Source organism: Lissotriton vulgaris, chromosome 7 (assembly GCF_964263255.1).
Source record: "Lissotriton vulgaris chromosome 7, aLisVul1.2, whole genome shotgun sequence".
NCBI classification, from domain to species: Eukaryota; Metazoa; Chordata; class Amphibia; order Caudata; family Salamandridae; genus Lissotriton; species Lissotriton vulgaris.
In genome coordinates, this window is record NC_141695.1 from 1,097,412,073 (window position 1) to 1,097,438,876 (window position 26,804).

The following is a 26,804-nucleotide window of genomic DNA, read 5'->3' on the forward strand; positions in this document are numbered from 1 at the left end:
TTGCCAAGTCGGTACTTAAATTATCACAGCTAGCTGGGGGTATTAGTAAAGTAGTTAAGGGGTCAACATTTAAGCCGGTGTCCCCGGCTTTAGAAATATACTGTCGCCAGGCTAGAACTGCAGTAATCTATGGGGCGGAGCTTTGGGGGCACAAACATATATCGACCCTTTCAAGGGTGGAACAAACCCTTATGAGGAATCTAGTTGGATTACCGGCTAGTACACCCTTGACCCCCCTTAGAATGGACCTTGGGATGGAGCCAATAGAGGAAATTGCGAGTGCAAGGCCAACTATGTACTGGAAGAGGCTGTGGTCAGTCCCAGAATTGGCCGCCTACAGAGCAGAACTATCCGAGATCTGGATTTCTCTTAAATGCAAAACGATACCGTGGTTGGAGCATATTAGGGCAGACAGTATCCGGTTGGGTCTCCTGGACCTGTGGGAAAAACCAGAGACTTTTTGCCCTGGGATACCAAAACGAGAACTCCATGCTCTGATACGTAAGCAGAATCTTCAAACATTTCTGTGCTCTGCAACTGTGGGCAGGCTAACGTCTGAGTTCCTCTTAGTTAAATCGGAATCCAAAATCGAGGAATTCATGGATGTAATTGAACCCCCTCTTGCTAGAAAGTTGTATCTTTAGTTAAGGCAATGCACTTTACCCATTAGGTCTTTCACAACCAAATGGTCCAAAACTAATACTGAAGGTTGCCCTGCCTGTGACTACAAAACTGAAAATGTACCACATGTTTTGTTCTTTTGTCCTGCTTATTCTGCAATTAGAAATTGTTGGCTGATTCCAATCTGTAAGAACCTCAAATTACTGCATTTTATCCAGGCATGTAGAATATTAACTTATGACACCCATCCCCCCATTGTGTTTGCTGTATCTCGTTACCTATTCAGTATGTGGCGTAGGAGACAAACATTTTTAACCTAAATGTTAGCAATTATGAAATTTTATCGTTCTTTTTCATTGATAACTCACAGTTTAATTCTCTTCTTAAATGCATAATGATTATTTATAGTTTTAAGAATTTGTGCTGGTTTGTATTTTTTGGTGCACTTTTATGGTCATTGACCGAAATAAAGTTGTCAACTGAATTGAATTGAATAATGTAGTTTACAGTGCACGTGGTTATGATCTGCCTGCCCTGTGTCACACTCAACTGAGAACTGCACCACAGCAGTCTCTCTGCTCAGTTTCCAGATGCGATAGTTGCACTATACTCATTTTGGGTCAGGTGAGAGCCACCGTCTGTGGTGCAACTTTAACTTCTGAGCTCAGCACGCCAAGCGTCACTAAGTCAGCAGAGCCTGTAGTGTACAGCTCTGTGAGAGGCTGCAGCTGGTGTGATCTCTGGTGCCGCCAGCGGGGGTGCTTGGCAGGTAGCGGGCAGCACCAGACAGAGGCAGACTGCTCTAGTGATTTTTGTAGGGCTGAGGATGAACGTATTTATTTTTGAATTTATACAACTTGGCTGTGACTGCTATGTGTGCCTCAGCCTCACTCTCCGGAGGCTTTCCCAGTACTGTACTGTCTGCTGCGGGCCATCTGTTGAGTCTGCAAGTCAGCTGACTGTTGCCCTTCCATTTCTGGTGCTTGGCTGCAGTTTTAGAAGGTGCTTAGAGTTTATTGGTTCTCAAATAGGTGTGATTTCTGATATTTATAGGTTTCCCTCATCTTCATTGCCTGATTCTGCTTGCAAGAAAGTGTCACTCGTAGTCGTAGAAATGTCACTCATAATTACACTGAAATTATGAAAATGTCACACAGAAGCAATCTGAAACCTTGGAAGGTATGTGTAATTCATTTTGTTCCAATAAATATGCATCATATCATATCTAACTGTTCAAAATTGAGTTTTTCTAATGGTGGTTTATTGGTTGTTTAATGTCTAAATACTAAATGTTCCGAAAACTAAACGTCCCACTTGAGTTTAGGTGCATTCTTTATGTGGCTAATCAATCATATTCACTAGTTCACCACTTTGTTGTTATCTCGCAGAAATGTAATAGTGGTGGTCATTGAACCTCTGTGCTGGCGAGTACTGATGCATATTTTAACAGATAGCACAGATGCATGAAATGCAAGATAATATTGGTTCATATCAAGCGAAGGGACATTGACTCGTGCAGTGCAAGTAGCCAATGAAGCATGTAGCACAAAAGGCAACAGCTGCACATATAGCAAGGTACCGCTGATGCCTGTACTGCATAAGACCTAAAGTGCTGATGTATCAAACTGTTAACGGTTTCATTAGCTATCAACTTTCATTCTGAAGGTTTCTTTGAAGAAATTTAGTTTTGTGGCCCTGATGAAGCGACATGTGTAAAACATGTGTTGGCCTTTCTTTTGTTTATAAAGAATTTATGAAAAAGGACTATTAGTTATGAAATCAGACATTCTTAAAAGCCAGTGGGTGCCTCTTGAAGTTCTGTTTTTTAAACACACTCCTCTTGACCTCGAAACATATTGTCTTTATTTATTCTATGCAAACCAGTGTTTTTTCGGGGCCTAGCCAAGTATACACACTCCTTTGATGATACACTGAGTGAGATACAGACAAAAGAAGTAGGTGAGAGGTCTTGAATAATTTGCTCAGGAGAAAACCAGCTGTGTCCAGATCATTACATTGCATAAAATGGGACATTTTTTAAACTTCTCATTGCATGGACTTAACTACTATTTTCTGCTTGCAACAGTATAACATAAAATATCACACACAATACTGAATCGTCACAGCAGACACTAAAAAAACAGAAATTACACACATAAGCAACTATACAAAATCCTTTTCTAGTTGGAGGTCCATACCTTCTGGTGCATGGTAACGTGGGCTACACCATACCTCTACTTTACAAAGATCTCATCAGATCCGCCACCGCAGTTCTTGAATTCATCAAGACAATGACGTCTCGCTATTCACCTAGCCTTGGACCATACAACTTCTGCTTCAGCTCGGGTTATCCTCCCGGTTGAGTTGTGCGTTATACAAATAATATAAAAAACAGGAAGACCAATATTCTTCACTCAGGATCCATACAAAAGTCTAGAGTCTGATGTTCTTAGGCTTTTTGGGGTCGCAAAGGGTCCAATTTGCAAAATCAGACTATTTGCAACCACAAATGTCATTTTTGAATGTGCAAACCCCAAACTGCGTTTTGGCAAAACGTTACCTAATCACAATTTAGGTTTGCGACTACACATCAAATCAGTATTTTGAAAGGGCATGTTTAGGGGACCTCCTTCCAAAAAGCAATCTGGAATGGGATTTATTAACGTCTTATGACTGAAATCCTGTCACAAAACATTAATATTTTACCAACTACTGAAAGATGTGGGAAACCATTCACAAATGGGAAGAGGATCGCAAGAAACTTCTTACCCTTTGAGAATGCTGACAAAACATATTTTTAATAGTAGACAGTCGTTCCATTGACCTCTGTCTAGCCTAAAAACATGTTTGATAAACTTCTCTTTTTTTTACTTTAGGGAAAACGGGTAACATTTAAAAAAAAGATAGCTTTTTTATTTTTCGTCCCTATGATGGCAGCAGTGGTACTGGAACAATTTCAGAGTAGGGGTGCCGAAATCAGTGTTACATTACTATAGTCCTATGAATGGTGACCAACCCCAACATCATACAAAAAAACAGGTGTAGCAAATGAGTCCCACAAATTCAACAGAAGAGCGTGAAGAGCGTGGTAATATCTGGTAGCGAATTTTTGAGCACGCGGTTTCAAATATATTACTAAACATGATATGGTAGCACACTGTCATTTACAGACAGCACATTTAATTGAAATGGTCACTAAATTTACAAAGACATTTAAGTTTTACAGATAAAACTATAAATCGCACAAACAATTATGTGTGGAATGCGGGTTCCACTGAACATTATTCATCAAGGGAAGTGTCTGTATTTGTTTCTATCCTAGTAAAATATTTGTTTCCATCACGCTTCAGAATTACAAAAGGAAGTGCTTAATTTGAGCTTTCCTAACTACTGATACATTTTTAAATATCTGTACAATTCAAGTTTTGCTGTGTGTTTTTTTTTCTGACACCCCTCAGCCTTTCCTTTCACACTCTGCAAGAGGGTCGTATTATTCACATTACAAAACCCTCTCATTTTACAGTCAGAAAAAGTGTCAATTTCCATGTTAAAAAAGCATAAGCAGTAATTTGTCTGACATTTGATCTCTAAAACAAGATAACATTTAAAAGCATGTTTATTGCTCATTCACCTTTTAAAACCAAAATGGTTGTTTTGGGGATTCTGCAGCACCACTACTTCCAGCGTCTATGGATGGCAGAAAATCATAGTGGGTCGCAATATGGAACCTACTTTCTTAATATTCATGAGGTGGGTCACACAAAATACCACTCGGGTCACAATAATTACCGTTCGCAAATTGTGACCAGTGTTTAATACATCTGGCCCATAGTGCGACCTGAGTGGAATGAAGGGCCGGCATTTTGTAGGTAGTAGGTCATGCCCCCAAAGGCATTTTTACTAACTGCTAAACACACACAGTAATGCAATCTCGCCGTTTTAAGCTTTCAAAGCAGATTAATATGGGCCTTGGAAAGGGGTGTGAGGGGTATTATCTGGATCTACGTACAATACTTTCTATGATTACATAACTTGTTCTCTCCCATCAAGCACTATCCATAAACACACCTTTGAAAATAAACTGCCAAGCAATACTAGAAGGAATCTAGTGTCAGGTCTCTAGATCAAAGCAAAGACTCAAGTATTGCGCAGGCCCTCTCAAAGGTCTCTGGCGATCTCATGTCCTGGTAGCAGGCATGCAGGTGAGATTTGAGGAAATACAAGCTATTTTTTGATGAGGTCTGTCACATGCACTTCCCAAAGGGGCAGGGTGATGTTGCAGGTGGGAAACATGCTTGAACATGAGCAATATACTGGAAGAATCAAGATGTAAGTTATGTCCCACAATAACCACTTACATCAGTATCTCACTTCACAGCGTATAGCAAGCTGCCACGTTTGTTATCCCTCCCTACTTAAACATACAATCCCTTTCTTCACCAGAACTGTGTGGCATTTAGAGACTGGATACTGAAACACTATAATTCTTGTGCCTATTTTCGGTTTTTGCACATCTGAGAATGATCTTCAGGTTTCGGTAGATTATTTTGGGCTAATGGAAATCTCATGCGAAGTCATGCTACCCACTATCACCTGGCATTTTGGCACTCTTAAGTGTATTTGGGTTTCTATTATTTCATATTTCACCATTAACACCAAAAGAAATTCCATCTTGAACGTTTTTGTGTTGTGGTTTATAAGTCATAAGGGACTCTTTTAGGTAACTATACTTCATTTTATAAATACCCCCTTAAATCTCTTTACATGTAGCAAAATTACTTACTTTTATTTTCAGTGTTGTAGCTTTCTTTTCTGCTGATAACATTTCGGGGCTAAGTAACCGATATTTGCCATATTAAATGACAGATATGTCCCCAGATAGGGGATCGATGTTCCAACCTTGTACATCCCTTATGTCATTATGGATCCTGCAGACACTGATGATAAAAGTAAACTTCTCATTTTGCTACGAAGATCTATTGCAGGGTTGGCCAAAGTCAGCTCTGGAGGGCCGGATCCATGCCAGATTTTTAAGATAAGTATATTTATCTAAATGAGGATATGCTAAAAAAATCTGGCATGGATCCTGCCTTCCAGGACCAACTTTGGAGAACCCTGAAACAATATGTGTCCAATCTGAATTCAGACCAGGAGTTAGATCCCGGTTATGATAACTAAAGGTTGATCTGAGCAATCAAGAAGAAAAGGTCTATAAGGGGCATCTCCATTCCTTAATGAGGCATACATACAGCACTTGGCCCAAAAGGCAAGTATGCTTAAGACTGAAATACACCAGGTCTGACAAGAGTCCCCCATCTGGAAAAGTAGCTCTTATTTTTGAGGCACTCACTTGCGCTGCCCAACCAACTGTTTGGGTGGTTGTACAAAATGACAGTACATTAACTACTGGTCTATCCACTTCATGCTGAATGCAAGAGAGTGCCTTCCATCAATGGTCATTCACATAAACCTATTAGTGTTAACCATCCTTACCCAGATATGTATGCTTTTTAAAAATAAAGAAGAGATGTACTGAAGGTCAGAGTGACAGACCCATTTGTATGAGCATTTACTTAAAAAACAATCTATATACTGTCAAACGTCAACGCACCCAGTGTCATTGCAATCTGGTGACGAGGAGAGAAAATATAATACTTGCTTAAATTGATATTCATTTACATGGGGAGAGTTTAGTACATGATACAACGGGGCTTAGTCAGTAGTGCTGAGCTGTGACACCTCTGGAAAACAAATGGCTCTTGAACATGTGCCTCTGTGTATATAAAGTAATGAGAGCTGGAACTACCAACATACTGTCACATACTACTGTGGGAAGAGAGCAAACCTTGTCAATGACTTATCAATGTGTTTGAAAGGATATCTGGTGCCAGCTAAGCATCTTGAATTGAACTATATATGCATGCATGCTAAGCCACATAAAAGAGGGCGACAATGCTCACCTGATACTTCAAGCATGGTTCATTTGTATCAGATGTAGAAGAATTTATTGAACTATCCAAGGATGTCGAACTGTCCCCTCCAGGATTCAGTTGGCAGCATTTTCCAAATACCCTCACTTGAGCTTCACTGCATAGTTTCTGAAAAAGAATGATTCCAAATTGTGTTTTGAAGAAACGTTGTGAAATGAATAGTTTGAGAATGTGAAAAAAGCTGTACTAATCACTGCAAATACTAGATATTTTCAGACTAAAATTAAGTTCTGAAGCATCAACTTCAATTTCCTACAAAATGAATACTACCAATGTAATACTGATATATGCAGTGTGGTAATACTCATATGTAACAAAATGTATTACCAATCTTGGATTATAATCTCTCTACCAGTCTAGATCTGTATACTTAAAGATTCAATAAAACCCACTCTCTAGACTAAAATTATTGTTGTGTATTAAGAAAACGGATAGTAAAATAAGCCATTAGAAACATTCACATTAACGTGCCAAAGTGGGTATCATAGCTTCACATTTAATGGTAAAATATTCGTTACCACACATATATACAAGACAAGCAAAATACACTCTTCTGGGATAGTTAGTTGGAGAAAGAGCCTTGGGTATACTTGGACCCTCTCCACTACAGATGTTGGTGGGAGTAAATTCAAAACCTCAGTAACTTCAAAAAAATCAACATTGCTCGAGTTTTCCGCCTCCCAACCCCAAATTCTGGATGATATCGTCATGACTCTTAAAATGCAATACTGCATTCATCAGAATTCTCAGAGTAAATACATAAAACAGGTTTCACTGTTTATAGTATATTTCCCCTTTTGGGAGTTGTACATTTGTCCTTTCGGACAATTCCGTATTCCTGAGACACACTGCTTCATATTACAACATAAAACTGACCTAAAAGGGATGGGGGCTGAAGAGATGTAAACTTTTATGGACCTCACAAATGTTTTTGTAGCGTTTATCAGTAGAATACAACTAGGCTTCACATTTAATATAGCAAATAAAGTGCCTCCACGAATTTAGGGATGCATGCATAAAAGGCAGAATTTCCTGTGACTGAATTCAACTCACTACGGCTCTATTAATCAATGCCTTTCTCCATATTTGGGAGTGGCTCCAGGAAAGAGGTAAAAAAAAAATACTTTCACTGGATGTTTTACTTTCTCTTTTAATGCATTACATATGTACATGAAACCAGGTGGCAATGGTTCCTTTAGCCATGGTCTGCTCACAAACAACCATTGGCAAAGCCAATAGTTCTAGGCTTAGCTGCCAGCCTTTTGGATTTGTCAGTTTGTTTTTGTTCAGCCATATTTTTTGTAAAACTTTTTTTGGGGGCTGGTGCTGGGCTCTTGTCAATCTTTACAAAAATTGACTAAAAGCAAAAATAATTAACTTCAAAAAGCACACATTTCCATTACAGTCCCTAGCCTTTAAGATAGGTACTTTGTGTGTATGTATATGTGCTCCTTGTGAGAGGGCAGAATGCCATCACTCACAGTGAAGTTGCAATTGCTACAGTGACTTGAACCATTGTTCAATGCTGTGTGCTGTAGTGAATGGAAGAAGAATTTGAATGTCACGATAGACCAATGCAGGCAAAAAAGCTTTCTGGAGTTTCCTAAAAACCCAATGGACCCTAATCAATGCAGATTATTAGACGTTTAGGTTCATACCACTGTTAACGAGTTACCCCAGTGGGATACTAAAGGGTATTGGGCATGGGGCAGTTTGGCTGATGCATTTTGCAATGTCAGCATTAAGCAGATTAACAGCATGCGGGTAGGCGAAAAAGACTAATGCAGTAGTCAAGACTTGATATATTTGCAGCACACACCAAAGTCTTTTTCTGGAGGCAGTCATTTTTTTTAATACAGACATTAATAGAGCTACCCTTATACAGTAGTTCAGAGAGATTATCGCAATGAGGCTTTGTTCCTTCATGTTTCGTTTTCCGGCTACTGCATGAGATTATATCAATAATAAAGTTAACAAAAAAGACTATTTCGGAGGAGGAGCCACGGCGGCGACTAAGATGGCCGCCTAAGCGCTCGGCTCCGCCGCTCGCCCTCGCCTTCCCTGTCATCCTGACGCCCATCCTTCGTTTCAACCGCATCCCCATGCAGCTGAGATGGTGCGGTGCCTGGCCATGTAACTCCGGGCTGGCGGCCGCCCCGGATGGCTGAGAAACGTCGTCGTAAAGATCGCGGCCTGAACCGGTCACAAGCCGGGACCCCGAGTGTTGGCACAGCCGGCGCGGAGGTGATCAACAGCGGCCCTGGCCGGACAAAAGGGACCGGTGAACCTGGACGGAAATTACAGCTCCCCGATTTGAAGGGCGGACATAGGCTGTGCGCAGTGCAACAACCCGGATCCTTGCCTCATTCATTTGGCTGACCCCCCTCAGTAGTGACTGTCCCGGAGATCGGAGATAAGACCTCCGCCTGTGACGGACATTCTTTGCCGGTTGTCCGGGGGTGACCTGGGCCTCGGAGTGATCGCTCGTCAGCTATACCAGGCGTTTCGATGTGTTCCTTCTCCTGGATGGGTGGGCGCTAAAGCACGATTGAAAGCTGTTTTTGGTGTGCTCCGCCGTAACCCACCCGTACGCCACAAACACTCAAACTTCTCCCGTCTGCATGATCAGACTTCTTCGATTCTGTCCGAGGGGTCCCCAGAGACAACGGGCTCGGCCTATACCGGCAGCGCAGCAATGGAGCTCACGCTGGGAGATGTCCTTTTGGCTATCCAAGACTTTCGCTCCTCCCTGACCCACCGAAGACTGACTGTCCACGACTCACTGGCGGCCATTGCTCCTGGAATGAGACCTGGAGGAGCAGATGAGGATACTCTCGACCTGGCACATGACTATGCCCACTCCTTTGACACCGGAGACTTTCAGGAACACACAGTTTTAGATGAAGTGCCTACTGAATTTATCGGCCTGGTCTGTGCGATTGCTGATCCCTATATTCGCACGTCTAGTGTGCCACTCATCACACAACAACGCCATGTATTTCCTATGCCGAAAAGCGTACCCTGGAATAGAGGTGACGATACTGTGTTGCTTCCTTTGCTGAGCGCCTGGATGGCTCTTACAAGGCAGAATTGCTCACTAGGCTCATCTGCTTCTGGAACTATTGGGTCAGGGAGTTTGTTTACTTCTGTTCGAACTGGCCAGGGATGAGCGCTGACTGATTCCTGTACTGTGTAAAGGGTCTCGGTGAAGATGCAGGACTCGGCCACTATGACTTTGGGGGGGTTGAAATGGGCGTACTATGATGCCCGCTTCCCATCCTGATGGGCTTACACTTACTTTAATGACGCGATGGAGCGGGTGGGATTTGGGGCCGGCGCGAAGGCCCTCCTCCTTTTCCCATATTCGGGGTCTTTTGCTGGGGAGACAGGCATGCCTATGGGGGGGGGGGGGGGGGGGGGGGGGGTAGGCCGTAGCCTTCCGCTGGTATGCAGGGTGGGGGGTTGGGGGCTGGGGCTTGATCTTCGATTCTTTTTGTTTCTATGGCCTTTCTCTTGTTCTTTCTCTTCTATCTCTTTCTTTCTTTCTTATACATCTTGGGTCAGACGGGGGGTCAGGGTTTGGTTCTTTCTGGGACTATTTTTGCGCTTTGTGTTCATGTTTTTTTCGCATTGTTTATTGATTCTATGGCTAAGATATCGATTTTAATACATAGTCACTGAATAATTACATATCCTGCTTTTCCTTCCCACCTATACTTCTATTTGAGGGCGAATATCCTGTCTACGAATTGTTCCACGTAACGCTTGCGTTTTTGTATGTCGTTGGATCCTTTCATTAATGCTATAGAATGAACCCTCTTACATCCTGTTATACCATGGACAAGCTAGATTGCAACTCCTGAGGTGATATATTGATTGGGCGGGCGCTAACTGGGGCGAAATGCACTTCCGCGCTTGTGTATCCTGCTTGCAATGACTTACGCCAGTATTTTGATAATGCTGTTCCACTTGTGGACATCCTGCTATGTGGCTCGCCCTCTCAGCTACCTGGTCTGACTTTAGGACAATTCGACAAAATTACAAAATGAAACCCACTTTATCCTTTTCCTGCATTTTCCTTGCCAGTAAACCGTAGTGTTGTTATTCCTGTCTTTTACCGCAGCGCAAGGTGGCTTGGGATGTTTTACAGTGTCATAGCGGCCGGGCCGCAGTGGTTGTAGGCAGACGCTGTGTACTAGGTTTACGATAAATAAAGGTTTTCAAAAAAAAAAAAAAAAAGACTTTCACTCAATGCTGCTTTTGTTGAAGGCATTAGCAATACAATATTCTATTAGATTAAACAAGAGCATGTCCAACCCACAGATGCTACTTACTGACTGTAAAGAAATACAATTCTATTCATGTAAGACAAGCCTTCACTACGCACAATAATGTGGTTTGTGAACGTGTAAAAGATAATAGTAGAATTTAAAAAAACACTCATTTACTGTATGAAACTAGTCTCACTAATTTTTTGCCAAAATGTATTATTTCATGTCCTGCCAGAGCAATCATTTGTGCTCTCTGAGGTCAAGACCACTGAATTTGTTCTAGATCCTGTTGAGATCCTGTTCCCAGTACCCCCTATTCCGTAAAGGCCTCAAAACCTTTCTTTTCACCCAAGCCTTCCCCTCTTAAATTTGCCGTATCCTTCAGCCTTTCTGCCCCTTGAGTAGCAGTATTCACACAGCGCCAAGAAACCGCATGGTGTACGCGCGCTCTACAAATCCCTTAAACTCAAACTCTAGGGAGAGATTGTGGCATAGAGTTTAAATGTTCCCTGATCCGACATCACAGCAGTTTTTGCAAAATAATAGAGGATAGGGCTTTATTAGTGACCCAATTAACTAAGAATTTAGAGATTAAACACTGCACTCATCCAAAAGAGTGAGCAACCTTGAACATATATGTTGCCCAATTTACTCAGTTCATTCTCGATCAACTAGCTACATCATACTGTAAACAAATAAATACCCCTACATTCATTTCTGGGAAGAATATAACCAACTGTGCAAAGTTTTTTTTTTTGCCTTCTCTCAAAGTCTATACAACTCCAAGGGCACTGTTAAGTAGACATTAGGGAGCACTGCAAAACTAATCAAGGTAGCAATTGAATCACACGGATCTTCCAAAAAACCAAAGCACAACTATTTCAATTGATAATCCTTATGTGGGAGGAGTGTAACCCAGATGGCACGTCCACTGCAATAAAGAGCGATCATCACATATTCAAACTTACCAAAACACCTCTTGGGAACGACAATGGGCATAAACCATAAACAGTCACTTTTTCTGCTAACAAATAGGGAAATTATACCAAAAATTGTATTAACTGTCCATCACACTTTCAATGTTGCGTGCCATCACCATCTCCTATTCTTGGCGTGCCCATGTGCCTAGATATTTAAAATCCTCATAAAAAAAACTAAAGCTAAGTTCCGCAATAAATCTAATTCTCAAGCCAGGTTGTATGGACGGTCTGGTCTGCAAATCAAGCTCTATTTGGAATTACTAAAACAAGAACCGTTATCTATGGCGATTCTACTTTCTTTATTAGCCACTGCTAAACTCTGGAACTTTATATCTTGCAACTAATGAGCTGAATCAAGGCTGAGCTCCTTACGCAAGTTCTACTGTTCAGTGTAATGCATGAAAAAGCTACAAATGAAGCCATAAGAAAGAAAAAGTTCTAAAAAAACGTAGCTTTTAAAAACTATTATTTTTCCTTCTGTTGCTACTTTCTGGCCCGCTGACAAATTGCTGCTGTCCTTTTTTTGCTGTTATTAATTCATCTCATATTTTCACTCTTATCCACTCAGATTATTTTATCTTGCGTTTTTAACTTAGCAGCAAGAAGATTTGCAATAGTGTGCTGCAGAAATAAATTTCAAATAACTCACAGTTCAGCCCTGCGAATAGTACAGATTTTGCCTAATGTATGACAGTCTTGAAGCGAGGAAGAAGTCCTCAGTTTTGTGTGCTATTAATCAGCATTTCTCCATATGCATGGTGTCACAGCACTGGCTAAACATCAGCTGAAACACTTGTGCTGGTTCGCCATATGGAGCCGGAAGTAATTTGAGATTAAATGTCCACACCAACATCAAGTAATAAAATAAAAAGCAGGCCCACGTAAAATTTAAATTATGTGAATTATGCCAGTGAAATTTACAGTATTTTGCATTGCGCTTGTAGCATGAAATTCCTAAAATCATGCCATTAAGACTAATTGTTTACTTACGCCGCTGTTTGAAGCAAAATTATAGAGTGCAGGTACAGAGTGAAGAACCAGAATGTGAGCAGTTGTTCATGGCGCTTGTGTTTTTTTTTTAGCTATTTTTACGCAAAATTCGTCCTTGCCATGAAAACAGAATTGAGAGAGTGGCTTCCAGATGGGTTGTGCTGTGCAGGCACAGATGTGTGCCTATGCGCCTTTGTGGCAAGTAAGCAATATCACACAACAACCTGCCGGAGTCAGAGTTGTGGCCTTGGGCTTTGTTTGCTCGGAGGCAATGGGAGTGGTTACTCCAAAAGAAGGAAATTTACTGACTGAACACTTAATATTGATTCCCAAACCCCTGGTGAGGCCCAAAAAAAACCTTTAGAAATTGACTGAGGTCTAAGTGTCCCAGTCCAAGGGAATAAACCAAGTTGCGTTTTCCCCCCTCCATCTTCGATACCATGGAGGTTTAGCAGCAGCAGCTTGTTTTCACTATTACTTGTAAACCGATGTTGGAGTGATGACCAAAAATAACTCCAACTAACTGCCTCACCAAGATAAAGTGACATATTTGTCAAGCGTATCACTCCAATAGGGACATACTATTGATGGAAATTGCAAATTTGATTCTGCATCTAGTAGTGCACACTCCTTTGACACAGCAATGATTTTCTCAAGCCATCAACAATAACTGCCAAATCCTGGAGGCTAAGATCAGAGAAGTGGAATTCGATGTAGTCTTGCAAACAGAGTCTATACACTCATTGAATCAGAAGGCCTAGTATCTGAACTGGAGAGTGTGGTTCATGACTTTAACAGGACAATTTCACGATATTTCTGCCTCTCCCAAGGCCCTTTCAGAATGTGTGAAGATTGCAGAGGGAGGCGCCCACCAAAACAACATTCACATGGTTAGATTTTCCCAGAGAGTGGAGTGGTCTCGGCCAGAACAATTTCTGGACCCCTGGAAACGCACTTGGCTACCTAGGTCCGAGCTCTACTGCTTCGTAATTGAAAGAGCTCACAGAGCCTTAATACAGAGGTCCTCTCTGGACCCTTCCTTGATCCCTCAAAGCTAGAATGTTGAATTACAAGGATTAGGATTCAACCCTTCAAGTAGGTCTGAAAAAAGAGGTCATCTAGTAGCCCTAAAATAATTGTTATCTTCCTAGATCATACAGGCTTGTATAGCAACAATGAAACACCAATGATGGAATTAAACAAAAGTTAAGGGTGATGATCCTTGAATACGAGCCCTCTACACGGCAGAGCTCAAGCTACTCCTGAACTCCAAGGCATACTTCTTTGGAACTCCTGATGTGCCCTGGGTCTGGCTGGTTAAATGAAAACTTCTAGGAAAACAAGCATTGGCAAAGCCAATAGATCAGGGCTTTGGGACCTATTGGCTTTTCAAATGGTTTTAGCCATGCTGTACAGCATGCTGTGTAGCATAGCTAAAAAGGGAATTTAAAAAATGTGGATCGTAATCAAACCAAAAAAGGTAGTGTAAGAGAATGTCTTTTTTATCTTGTGATGGTTTTAAATAACTTGAAACAATAACAATGTATCTATCTTATCTATCTGTGGAGTGAGGAATAAGTAGGCCCATCAGATGGGTAATACATTGATTGTCTTGCACAGCATTCTGCTTCAGTTGGTGCCTTCATTGAGATTGTTGGTATAGAACTGCAGTGGTTGGTGTGATGGGGTGTCTGCATTTTGCATGGAGGGACTTAGAGTTCTGTTTTTCCTCCATTTTCTTTCCTGTTTGCCGATGGATTGTTTATTGTTAGCAAGGTCTTTCGAGTACTAGGGTGGTGGTGGTGGTGATGGCTTTGGCTTGCACTTGCATACTCCAGTAGGAGTATGGATGCTCATAGATTTCCCAAAAATTGTTGAAGTTTTTAGAAGGGTGTCGGGTTCATGATTTCAAGCAATAGTATAGTTTATGGACAAGTCTTTTTTACAGGTGGATCTACAAAGACTAGCAGTATCAACACCGCCTCCTCCGATTACATCTGTAGATACAGCAACTTAAAACAAGATAAGAGCGTCATTCATACCAAAATGCTTCCCACGCAGGCAATTTCAAGACTTTCCCAACTAAGCGCTCCTTCATAGGGTAGTGTGCTGTTTGCTTATGTGCTTTGTGGCCTTGTCAGGAGTGTGAAATATTACATAAATGCATCTATGATGCAACTGCAGCAGTATTTCCTCATCAAAGAATGATCTATCTCTTATATTACTATACGAATATTGCAACAATATCAGACTACATCCAAAATGCTACTACAGGAACTCACAATAGTAACTAATCTTTGTGGCGTATGAGTGAGAGGGTTGAGAAGGACGATTGAAGTTTGTATTGGTCCCAATAGTCACACTAAGAGCAAAAGAAGGTGGTTTACCAGACATTTATATTGACTGAAGAAAGAACCCTAATGGGGATGCTTATTTTAGATACGCCTTCACAGTGACACACTGTGTTATCCTATGCGGTTTTGTACGGCGTTGCATTCACCAATGTGTCCTTTCGGCGTTAAGAAGTCGGTAAAGTAGTCTTTGTAGCTGGAAGACCACCAGCGAAGCAGCAGGTCAGTACTGAGGTGGTACTAGCAGACAAGAATAGGCATGGTACACGTCTCTAGATTCAGTTCTACATCATTAAATTGCTTGTGAGCCTTTTAGTCTACATATCATTTGAGAATTAATGTTGGAAAGTCAACAGCATTTTCTCTTTTTTCAGAAAACAAGAGAATATATTTGACAATGTGCAAAAATTGCACTGCTTCCTTTCTACATCTGTGCCTTTCAAGTTCTAACCCCGAGGCAAGGGAAAGGGAGATTCTAAGTAAAATTAAGAGGCCAAAAGAACAAGTTACTTACCTTGGGTAACGCTTTTTCTGTTGGATACAGTATCTGCCTGTGGATTCCTCACCTTGTGAATATCCCCTGCGTCAGCAACATTCGGAAAGTCTTTTGTAGCTTCGCGCCGACGTCACAGAAACACGGCATCGTGCGCGGTTCCGCTGACGTCACCGACTCCATAATAGGCCCACATCGGCGTGATGACATCAGTTCCGCCCTTTTTTCCGTGCCTTCGAGGCACACGGACGGATCAACAACAGTAGATATACACACAATGTACATATTACCAATAATCAAAATAATACACACAGTGTATTGCCATTTCAGGAAAGCAATTATAAAAACACACTTCCTTTGATAATAAAACATTAACATTCCATTAAATCAGATATAGAAGAGTGGACAACGGGGAGGAGGGTGGGTCAGTGAGGAATCCACAGGCAGATACTGTATCCACCAGAAAAAGCGTTACCGAAGGTAAGTAACTTGTTCTTCTGATGGATACATCTGCCAGTGGATTCTATGGCAGGACCGGAGGCTTCAGATTATGCTATATCTTCCTTCGCTTTATTAACATAAAACTCCACAGCAGCTTAGGAAAATATTCAAAACAGTGAACGAAAAATGCTTTAAGTCCCAAAGCATTTGAAGGAACGTTTTAACAGTCCAAAACCACAACTCCCAAGAGTCTCTTGTGTATTGCTAGTCCATAGTCCTTCCAGCATGTCTATCACAGCTAGAAAGCCAGTCCTCTCTTCCTCTTCCCCCTCTTTCTTCGCTGCTCCCGCAGCCAGATAAGTGCTTTTCTTGTTTCCTTTTGTGTGAAATTTACTGGTTGTATCGTATATACAATTTGTTGGGGGCTCGTCGCATGGTTTACATTTCTCCATTGCAGAGTCCCCAGTCGCGGGAACGTTCTGTTCGTTCCTACGCGACTTTTTTCTTTTCCCAATTGTGTGCGGTGACTGATAAAGCCGCCAGAGGGCGCCCACGCGTCTCGCCGGCTCTTCGGCGCGTCTCCTCAGTTACGGGGGCCGAGCTGAGGAGTCTGCCTGCGCCGGAGCCTGCCCTCGCTTGCCCCTCTGACACCTGGTTTCTGTACTCCTTTTTCTGACGCCCCGCTGGGGTCTGTATTGCGGCGTAGACCGCGTGAAACGCCTTCGGGCGCCTTTTGTGCACCTCAATTATCCTTGTGTGGCATAGCGCGCTTGAGGGGCAGCAAGACTCGGTCCCGGTGAGGAGAGTCCGCGCGCTGGGGGGTTGGTGCAGCCCTACCTGCCGCGCCTGTTGGCCCACAAAGTAATCGCAGTCAGTTTTGTCTGCCCAAAACCGAGTTGTCTCTCGAATAACACCCTCTTGGGTGCCTGTAGGGTTATTTCTGTGAGTTCATGATGGAAGGGGAGTATGAAGAGGAGCCCTATTCCTACCTACAGGACGATGAGTTCTACCAAGCGGTGGATAACTCCATTTACCGCTGTGTGACGGAGGTGGTGGGGCCCATGGAGGACCGCCTCTCCGCACGCATTGTGGAGGAATGCGCAAAGTTAGCGTCCGCGCATTTGGGGGCGCCTACTGACCCCCCGGGTACGTCGAGCAGGAAACCGCCCGCACCGAAGAAACCCTGCAGAGAGGGACCGTCCTCGGAGGCGCAGGGAGTGGACAGAGGCGCCTTTGAGCGTCTCCGTGACGCCTTTTTGGCAAAGGTAACGGCTGCGCCCCCTGCTCCCCTGGCGAACCCTGACGCTACAGGGGACGTTGCCACGGCCCCCGCTTCTGCAGTGTATGATTCACCGGACACTGACGATGACGGGGAGTCGGTGCGCTCTTGGCGCCCATCGAGCTCAGCCACGGAGCTCCCTCGGGATGAATCGGGCATGTTGGACCCGGACGAGATAGTTCATCCGCGGTCCGCAGCTTGGACACCGGGTGAGACTGTGGCGAAGTTCGTTGCGGGTCGACTGCGCAAACCGCTGGAAAAGGAAGCCAGAGGTTGTCTGCGAGGGGAGTGCCCGCGACCGACTTTGGAAGGGAAGGTGGCCATGACTCCCGAGTTGGATGCGAAAATGGCCACCTTCCTGGCCAAATTCATGAAAGATCCCCGGAAGGGTATTGACCGGTCCTGTCAGGATAAGTTGCTAGATGCCGTAGGGCCTGCCACAAAAATCCTCGACATGGCAGAGGAGGCGAAGGCGAATGGCACGGTCATTTCCCCAGAGGTGCTTTCGAATTGGGCACAACGTGTTATCGTGTTCCTGGGTAATGCCAATTGCGCCCTGTCCACCGAGCGCAGGCGATCATTACTAATTAAATTAGACCCTAAGCTGGGGGACCTGGCCTCGTCGGAGGCGGGCGCGGTAGCCCAGGGAGGCCTCTTCGGCGAGCCCTTTATCAGAGAGCTGGGCAAGTTCGTGTCCACTTTTACATCGCTGGACAAGGCACAGTCCAGCATCAAACGCGTTTTTCACCAACGTTTCTCTGGAGGGGCCGGTCGCGGCAGGGGCCGCGCGACCGGCCGTGGCCAACAGGCCAATAATAGAGGGCAAGGCTCCGGCAGAGGCCAGTACCAGACCTCTGCAAACTTCAATAATTTCTATCCCACCAGAGGGCAACGCTTCGGCGGCAGAGGATTCAGGAAGAATTCCGGACAAGGAAATACCTCCGGTGAGTGTACTTTGTTTAGATCAGGTTCCGATAGGAGGAAGGTTGGCAACCTTTTACAAGGAGTGGGAATTGCTCACTGCCGACGCTTGGGTTTAGCAAACCTCACATGGGTTCCATATAGAGTTCTACGACCAGCCCACTCAAGAAGTGATCCCACGTCCGATGGTGTTTTCGGAGTCCGACGCGCTTTTGATAGACGGAGAGGTCTCAGAGTTGCTTTGCAAAGGTGCCATCCGTCTATCAACGCGCCACCCCAATGGTTTTATCAGCAATGTCTTCCTAGTGGACAAGACGGATGGGGGCAAGAGACCTGTGATCAACCTCAAAGAGTTCAATGGGTGGTTGATCTATCGACACTTCAAGATGGAGGGTATCCACCTCCTTCGAGACGTGCTCCTCCCTCGAGATTGGATGGTGAGGCTGGATCTCAAGGATGCTTATCTAGTCGTTCCTATCCACCCGCCGCATCGTCGTTTCCTTCAGTTTTTGTGGAACGACAGGGTGTTCGAGTTCACGGCGCTGCCGTTCGGCCTTTCATCGGCCCCCTGGTGCTTCACAAAGGTGCTGCATCCGGTGGTGGAGTTCCTCAGGGGTCAAGGGGTGCGGATGTTGGTCTACTTGGACGACATCCTCCTTATGGGTCAATGTCCAGTGGTCTTGGCTGGGCAGCTGCAACAGGTCGTACAACTTCTTCAGAAGCTGGGGTTCGTTATCAACGGCTCCAAATCGGTTTTGACCCCCACTCAGAGACTTACCTTCCTGGGTTTCGTGGTGGACTCGGTGGAGGCGGTTCTGAGTCTTCCGCCCCGGAAGATCGCGAAGATCCGGCATCTGCTTCGGCAGACGATCACCAAGGATTACACATCCTTACAACATGTCGCCAAGGTGGTAGGACTGCTGTCGTCCTCCATCCAAGCGATTTTTCCGGGGCCCCTCCATTACAGGGCGCTTCAACGCCTCAAAGCTCAGCACCTCCGGAGGGGGATGAGCTACGATCAGTTGGTTCCTCACACGGAGGAGGTGAAGGAGGTAATGTCTTGGTGGCTGTCTCACATGGAGGCGTGGAATGGTCGGGCGATCTTCGGGTCGGTGCCAGATCTCGTCATAGAATCCGATGCCAGCAGGTCGGGCTGGGGCGCTCGGTGCGGGGATTTCTCCACCGGCGGCGCCTGGTCTTCAGACGAACAACGGTTACATATCAACTGTTTGGAGCTCCTAGCGGGCTCCTTCGCAGTCCGTTGCTGGACCAAGGGTTCGGTCAAAGCCTGTGTTTTACTGAAAATGGACAATGTTTCAGCGGTTCGTTATGTGAACCATCTAGGGGGTCCTCGTTCTCGCGCTCTGGCGAATTTGGCGAAGGACTTCTGGGATTACTGCCTGTCGCGCCACATCGCTGTGACAGCAGAGTACCTGCCAGGCCAGGCCAATCAGGTAGCGGATTGGCACTCCAGGTACCTCAGGGATGCCAGTCAGTGGAAACTGGATCCGAACGTCTTCCGGTGGCTACAAAGCCTTTGGGGTCCCTTTTCGGTGGACCTGTTTGCGTCCCGTCTGGACCATCAACTACCGCGCTTTTTCAGTTGGAGGCCGGACCCTCTTGCGGAGGCCACGGACGCCTTTCTGCAGGATTGGAGTCGGGAAAAACCGTTTGCGTTCCCCCCGTTCTCCATGGTGGTGCGGACAGCGGCCCAGGTACGCCGCCAAGGAGTGGAGCTGGTGTTGATTACACCGCTTTGGAGGTCTCAAGTATGGTTTCCGGTTCTTCTGGAACTTTCTTGGGATTTTCCAATCCTACTCTCCCTGTTTCCTCTCCTCCTGAGGAATCCAGATCAGGAACCGCATCCTCTCATCGTGCGGGGCTCGCTCCGCCTCATGGCGTGGAGGCTCTCAGGAGACGTTGGGCGCTCCCGGGCCTTTCAGGGTCAGCTGAGCACCTTCTCTCCAAAGCATGGGCCGATAGTACGACGAAGCGCTACAGATCCGCTTGGCTTAAGTGGATGCGTTGGTGTCTACGAAGGGATTTGGATCCCTTGGTCGCGGGCCTCGTTCCCGTTCTAAATTTCCTGGCTGAATTAGCCGACAAAGGCCTTGCCTACAGGACAATTAATGCGATTCGGTCAGCGATTTCGGCAGGCCATGACAACATCGATGGCTCTCCGGTGGGTGAGCATCCTTTTGTTTGTCGTCTTCTGCGGGCTATTCGACTCGCATTGCCTCCAGAACCCAGGTATTCCGTCCTTTGGGACGTCAATTTGGTCCTGAATTTGTTCCTTTCATGGCCGGCCAACTCCTATCTGTCTCTTAAGGAACTCTCGGCAAAGTCGGCCATGCTGTTATGTTTAGTATCTTGTAGACGTGTGTCTGACGTGCGTGCCCTGGATATATCTGCACGCATCTTCTCCCCGGATGGGGTTACTTTTACCGTGGGTCGACGCACTAAAACGTTGTCACGATCCATTTCCTATCCAGCTTTTCTAGACACCCCTAAGTTGTGTGTTGTGCAATGCCTCAAAGCATATGAAGATTTAACATTGGAATTGCGCCCCCCGGGCTAGCGTCAATTGTTGATTGCCTTGCGAAAGCCACACAAAGCTGTCTCCTCCCCCACTATTGCTAGGTGGGTGCGTTGGGTCATGCAAGAAGCAGGCATCAATACGAATCTTTTTGGAGCACACTCTGCCAGAGGGGCAATGGCCTCTAAGGCGTTCACTGTGGGTGCTCGCTTGGAGGATCTAATGCGAGCTGCGGATTGGTCCTCGGACTCCACCTTTAAGAGGTTTTATTTCAAGCCTGTGGTGGATTTGGCCCAGTTGGTGGTAAGTAAGCTTTGAACTAGCATAATCTGAAGCCTCCGGTCCTGCCATAGAATCGAAATTTGCCTAGCTTATGTAACAGTAAGTTTCAATTCTATTAAGGACACGGAGGCGAGGATTATCCCACCCAGAACGCACAGTGGTTTCGCTACCCACCCGTATGACAGTAAGTAAAGCGTTTTCCTTTATGCAGTTTCTGTACTGTGGCTAGACTTTGATTACTCCTTTGCCTTATTACTCGATACCTATGCCGCCTCGCTTACGCTGTCCTTTTTTCCGGCAGGCAACGAGGGTGCTAAGCAGGATCAATGAGGCGAATGCGTGATCTGCGCGAAGAAAGAGGAGGAAGAGGAAGAGAGGACTGGCTTTCTAGCTGTGATCGACATGATGAAAGGACTATGGACTAGCAATACACAAGAGACTCTTGGGAGTTGTGGTTTTGGACTGTTAAAACGTTCCTTCAAATGCTTTGGGACTTAAAGCATTTTTCGTTCACTGTTTTGAATATTTTCCTAAGCTGCTGTGGAGTTTTATGTTAATAAAGCGAAGGAAGATATAGCATAATCCTCGCCTCCGTGTCCTTAATAGAATTGAAACTTACCGTTACATAAGCTAGGCAAATTTCGATTCCTCACCTTGTGAATAGAGTCTCACAGCAGTCCCCACTCCCGGAGGAGGGTGTCCACTCTCCTATACCAGAAAATCCTGGAGGACGGAGCGCCAAAGTGGCCGTCCCTCCTCACTTCGGAATCCAAGCAGTAATGCTTTGCGAAAGTGTGGAGGTAAGCCCAAGTCGCTGCTCTACAAATGTCCTCTACAGGTACACCCCTAGACAAAGCAGATGTAGCAGACCTTGCTCTAGTGGAATGAGCCCTTAATCCTTCAGGAGGTTTCTTACCCGCCAGAGAGTAGCATATCTTGATACACAAGACAATCCATCTCGACAGTGTGTGCTTGTGCACCGCCTTGCCTCTTCTGGCACCAAAAAAACCAACGAAGAGCTGGTCATCAACTCTGAACTCTTTAGTCCTGTTCAGGTAGAAGCTCACCGCCCTCTTAGGGTCCAGGCGATGAAGTCTCTCCTACTCCTTGGAAGGGGGAGGATAGAAGGTAGGAGGGGTAATTGACTGCCCCAGATGGAAAGGAGTTACAACCTTAGGCAGAAAAGCAGCCCTGGTCCTGAGTACCATTCGTTCAGCATGAATGGTCAAGAATGGGGGCTTTGAAGTAAGAGCTTGAAGCTCACTTACCCTCCTTGCCGAGGTAATCGCAATCAGGAAGACCGTTTTAAAAGAAAACAGTCTCAAGGGACACCTGTGCAAAGGTTCAAAAGGTGAACCCATTAAAAAAGTAAGCACAAGATTCAAGTCCCATTGAGGCACAATAAAGGGAGTAGGAGGAAATGTATTCATGAGACCCTTTAAAAATCTCAAGACCACAGGAGGTTTAAACAAGGATGGCTGATCCGGCAGACAGAGAAAAGCAGACAAAGCGGAAAGATAACTCTTGACCGTAGCCACAGCAAAACCCTGCTGCGCCAAAGAGGGTGCAAAGTGAAGAATATCAGACAATTTAGCATTTAAAGGGTCAATGGACTTCTATCCACATAAAGAAACAAACTTAGTCCATCTATAAGAATAAATCGATTTGGTGGAATCACGCCTGGCCGATAAAATGCCATCCACCACATCATGTGGGAGAGAAAAGGAATTCAGGTTGCCCCGTTCAATCTCCAGGCATGAAGGTGTAAGGTCTGGAGGTGGAGGTGTAGAACCTGCCCCTCCATCTAAGAGCGGAGGTCTGCCCTGAGAGGGAGACGGAGCGGCGGGCATGAGGAAAGGTGGAGAAGATCTGTGTACCACACCCTTCTTGGCCAATCCGGGGCGATCAATATAACTTGGGCCCGGTCTTGGCGTATCTTCCTCAGAACCCGAGGAATCAAGGGTATGGGAGGAAACGCGTAAAGGAGTTGAGAGTCCCAACTCAACTGAAACGCGTCCCCCAGTGCTCCTTGCATCGGAAACTGGAGACTGCAGAACGATGGGCAGTGAGCATTCTCGTTAGTGGCAAACAGGTCCACCCGAGGAGTTACCCACGTCCGAAAGGCATGACGAACCACCTTCAGGTGAAGCCTCCACTCATGGTCGGCCGAGAACTGCCGACTGAGACGGTCTGCACGCACGTGCAGAACTCCGGCCAGATGATTTGCCATCAGACAAATCTGATGGCCCTGAACCCAGGACCATAGGCGCAGAGCCTCTCTGCAGAGGCAATGCGACCCTACTCTTCCCTGCATGTTGACATACCACATCGCAGTCTTGTTGTCCGTCAGGACTTGCACCGACTAAACGCGAAGGGAAGGAAGGAAGGCCTTGAGTGCCAAACGTATTGCCCGTAACTCTAGAAGGTTGATGTGAAGCAACCTCTCCTCTGGAGACCAAAGACCCTTGACCTCCAGATCCCCCAGATGAGCACCCCACCCTAGAGTGGATGCATCCGTTATCACTGTGGACACCGATGGAGGTAGCTGTAAAGGCTTTCCTTGAGAGGGATTGCCTTCCACACTCCACCAAGACAGATCCGCACCAGCTTCTCTGGAGATCCTGAATGACTCCCTGAGATCTCCGTTGTGCTGATACCACTGCCTGCGGAGGCACCACTGGAGTGCCCTCATGTGGCAGTGTGCATGGTTGACCAACAGAATGCAAGAAGCCATCAGACCGAGCAGACGAAGGACCTTCAGGACAGGAACGACCAATACAGTTGTATCCAATACTGCAACTATGAACAGGTTGCACTGGGAGGGCACCAGGTGAGATTTGGGACATTTACAGAAAAACCCAACCTGTACAACAACTGAGTTGGAACCTGCAGATGCTGGAGCACCTTCTCTGGAGATTCCGATTTGATCAGCCAATCGTCCAAATAAGGGAAACCGGTATCCCCGTCTTTCTGAGATGTGCCGCCACCACAGCTATCACCTTCGCGAAGACTCGAGGGGCAGTAGTAAGACCAAACGGAAGGACCGCAAACTGGTAATGTTGCGAACCCACCGTGAAACGAAGATACTTCCTGTGCCACTTCAGGATGGGGATGTGGAAATATGCATCCTGCAAGTCAATCGACACCATCTAGTCTTCTTGCAGCAGCGCTTGAAGAACCTGTGCAAGGGTGAGCATCTTGAACTTCTCCTGCTTCAGGTAAAGGTTTAAGATCCTGAGATCCAGGATTAGACGAAGGATCAGGAAATAACGGGAGTAGCATCCCTGACCACTTTCCTGCTCCGGAACCACCTCTATCGCACCTTTTCTTAACAGTGCCAGGACTTCCTCCTGCAGGAGCAGCAGGTGGTCCTCCGTGCAAAACCCTTGGCAAGGAGGGTAATTTGGGGGAAATTCCCGAAAGGGAAGAGCATACCCATTCTCTACGAGATTGAGAAACCAAAGGTCTGATGTGACCGACTCCCAATCTCGCAGAAAATAGGTAAGCCGGCCCCCCACAGGACGCGCATGATCCAGAATGGCGGATCTAGGGCTGCTTTGCTGTTGTAGGAGGGGGGTGGGTAGAGGAAGAGGAGGAGGGTGAGGAGGATGCCTGACGACCCTGAGGACAAGCTCTTTGCCTGCCCCTGTAGGATTTATACAATGGATGTTGCTGTTGCTGCTGCTGCTGTGACTGCTTGTAGGGACGAAAAGAAGATCTTCCAAAGCCCCTATACCTTTTGCTCACAGATCCTGTAGTTTACAACCCCAAAGACCTGGTTGTTGCCCTGCTGTCTTTGAACCTCTCCAATGCAGCATCAGCCTTTTTACCAAAAAGGCCTGAGCCATCAAAGGGCAAATCCATCAAAGCAGCCTGAACATCCGCAGAGAACTCTGAAGTCTTCAACCAAGCAGCTCTTCTGGTGGCAATTGAAGACCCCATGACCCTAGCCACTGAATCCGCTGTGTCCATTCTGCTCTGTATGACCTGCCGAGCAGCAGCCCAAGTGTCAACAAGCACCTCATTAAAATCTTTTCCGTCCTCTTCAGAAAGTTTTGGGGTCAATTGCTTTACAGTATCCATCAAGGCATGTATATAACGACCCAGGAGACAAGTGGCATTCGTAGATTTGAGAGCCATGCTCGCTGATGAAAAAACTTTTTTGCAGATTGGTCGTTTTTTTGAATCCTTATCACCAGGTACCTGGGGAAAAGCACCTGCAGATTTTTTAGAGCAGGCTGCCTGTACCACTAAGCTCTCTGGCAAAGGATGAGAGGACAAAAAGTCTGAGTCCCCAGGAGCCACTCTATATCGTCTTGCAACAGCCTTAAAAACCACAGGAGCCGTAAGAGGTCTACTCCACACCTCCAGGATAGGATCTGTTAAAGCATCAGTAAAAGGAAGCATATGCTCCACCACAGATGAGGGAGAATGGAGGACTTCAGTCAAGATATCTGATTTATACTCCGCAGTCGGCAGAATCAAATTCAGCAGATCCGCCGCTTTCATGATAACCACATGGTAGGGAGCCACATCTTTAGAAGGGGCATCCGACACCGAGCTAAATCCCAATCAGGGGACAGATCCAGTCCACTTGCCTCTCTTAAATCATCAAAATAATCCTCAGACTCTTGAAGCTCACCCTCTTCAAGTTCAGCTTCTCTATACCTCTGCTCCTCCAAAGGGCATTGAGCTTCACGCCACGACCTCTCCTTCCGGAGCGACGTCTTCAGATCCGGAATCGACTCCGAAGGAGCCAGAGCCGGCGTCGAACACAGAGCCGACGTCGAACTCCAAGTCGGAAGACCATACCGACGTTCTCGAGGTCGGTACGGAGCCGGTGAAGAAGGTATCGGCGTCGAAGACCTTGGCGGCGCCGAGAGATGCCTTGGCGGTGTCCGTGCCAGCATAAACGGCAAGAACGGAGCCGGAGCATAAGCTTGGGAAACACCCAAATTGTATTCCAACGGACCCATGGGACCAGCTGGTGCTCCAGAGGGGTACATGGCTCTCACAAACACCATGCATGGCTTTTAAATACTGAGAAGGCTCTTGTTCTGGACCCGGAAAAGGAGGATACAAACCCACCGGCTGCTCTCTAGGAGGCTGCGCCGGAATCGACTCCTCTTGTTCCTCGGATTGCTGAGCCGGAGTCGTCGAGCCCTGAGGAACGGGAACCTCTTCCTCCTCTTGAACTGGAGAATTAGACAGAACCGGAGAGGGATTCGACACCAGAGCCGGTGAATGCTCTGGCGACTCCACAGTCGAGGCCTCACCTTCCGGATTCCGTACTGGAGAAGGAGATACCATATCCTCTCGATGCCTTCTACCAGGCGACTTCGTTCTCGAATCCTACTCCTTTCCTGAATGGAGCCTTGACCCATGCTTTCTCTTCTTATGCTTTTTTTTTCGTTGATCTGGAAGCATACCCAGATGACTACTTCGAAGCCGACCTCGATCGAGACCTCGACAGCCTCTATCGTGACCTCGAACTCTTCTTGGCCTCTTTTCCTTTCAATTTGGCAACCAGGAGCTTTGCCTCATGTTCACGAAAGGCTTTCGGATTCATCTTCCTACAGGAATGACAACCCTGGACATTGTGACCGAACTCAGGTACCATATACAGTCATCATGTGGGTCCGTGATTGA

The 26,804-nt window shown here is 45.8% G+C and overlaps 1 protein-coding gene across 6 annotated transcripts in view; it reads right to left on the reverse strand.

The window, feature by feature from the left end:
* FNIP1 (folliculin interacting protein 1) overlaps nucleotides 1-26,804 on the reverse strand; it is a 373,696-nt gene that overhangs the window by 191,110 nt on the left and 155,782 nt on the right. For all 6 annotated transcript variants that reach the window (XM_086931544.1, XM_086931546.1, XM_086931543.1 and 3 more), the window contains exon 3: nucleotides 6,582-6,719. In XM_086931544.1, the coding sequence (XP_086787670.1) occupies nucleotides 6,582-6,719 (138 nt within the window). The remainder of the gene's footprint in view (nucleotides 1-6,581; nucleotides 6,720-26,804) is intronic.